At 55.3% G+C, this 1,204-nt stretch overlaps 1 protein-coding gene across 1 annotated transcript; it reads left to right on the forward strand.

Moving 5' to 3' along the window:
- Positions 1-921: 921 nt before the first annotated feature.
- On the forward strand, positions 922-1,200 carry LOC107302276 (pleckstrin homology-like domain family A member 2; the record flags this gene model as incomplete). The annotated part of the gene is made up of 1 exon (XM_015831376.1): positions 922-1,200. A coding segment is annotated over exon 1 (279 nt), but the record flags the coding sequence as incomplete, so codon positions are not given.
- Between the last annotated feature and the right edge of the window lie 4 nt (positions 1,201-1,204).

Genomic DNA, 1,204 nt, shown 5'->3' on the forward strand with positions numbered 1-1,204 from the left:
GATCCGCCTAGCCAGAATACATCATCCCTCCCCCTCAGTTACATTGTTCAGAACTTCTCTCTGCCATCCTTTTGTCTTGTTAAGTGTGTCTTCTAGCCAAGCCTCCTGGAATCTAGTGCCTACCTGCAGGGCTTGCCTAATCCTTCTATTGTTAATCAATTGTGACCGTTTTATTTTTAAACTTCTTCCTTTCTCACAATATGTTTTAGTCTCCAGGCCTTGGATCATGTTAGTTGCTCTTCTCTGAACTTTTTGTTGTAGTGTGACTTTAACCTCGCTTCTTTGTTATATACTTCATTAATAAAAATAACAAGATAAAAGCTCTTCCCATCTTGCATTCTGAACTCCGAACCTTTGGTAATTGCACTGATGGTTTCTTGCACGCATGAATGCGCCGCCATAATAACTTCAGCACCTGCAAAAGTAACTTGATTCACTTCGCCTCGAAAGGAAGACTCTTGAGTATAAATGTAGCTCGTGTATTTGGTTGCCAGGCAGGTAGGGCAGTTGTCCGTACTCGTGAGGAAAAAAATCGGACATTCACATTCGATCTTTCCCTCAAATTTTCGTCCCTCCTTTTAGCGCCCATCGTCGCAAATCTCGCAGGGCCTTTCCTTTCCCTTTTTTTAACCCGCCGCCTCGCCGGGCCAAATCTCCCCAAGGGGGCGCCATCCGTAGCGTGGGTTAAAGGACGCGGTCGGAGGGAGGAGCCCCGTCTGGCACCAGGGAATCGGGCGACCGCGTGGGCGGAGAGGCTGAAGACAAGGCGGAGACGCCGACCGAGACCATAAACGGAGCTCTTCGCGCAATAAGCACGACGCGCAGCACCGGCACCCGACACAACAGAGCGGGCGAGCCGGCGTCGTTCTCGCGTGGCGCGGCCGGAGTGGTGCGGCGGCAGGAGCGGCGGGCGCGGGCAGAATGAAAGGGCCGTCGGGCGGGCCGGCGTCGGAGGTGATCCGCGAGGGCGAGCTGGAGAAGCGCAGCGACAGCCTCTTCCAGCTCTGGAAGAAGAAGCAGGTGGTGCTGAGCAAGGAGAGCCTGAGCCTCTTCTCGTCCGAGGGCGGCGGCGGCGGCGGCGGCGGCGGCAGGGCCCGCGCCAAGGAGCTGCGCTTCGGCTCCATCCAGAAGGTGGACTGCGTGGAGCGCACCGGCAAGTACGTCTACTTCACCATCGTCACCACGGACCGCAAGGAGATCGACT

Source organism: Protobothrops mucrosquamatus, unplaced genomic scaffold, assembly GCF_001527695.2.
Source record: "Protobothrops mucrosquamatus isolate PMUCROS unplaced genomic scaffold, P.Mucros_1.0 scaffold42858, whole genome shotgun sequence".
Classification (NCBI taxonomy): Eukaryota; Metazoa; Chordata; class Lepidosauria; order Squamata; family Viperidae; genus Protobothrops; species Protobothrops mucrosquamatus.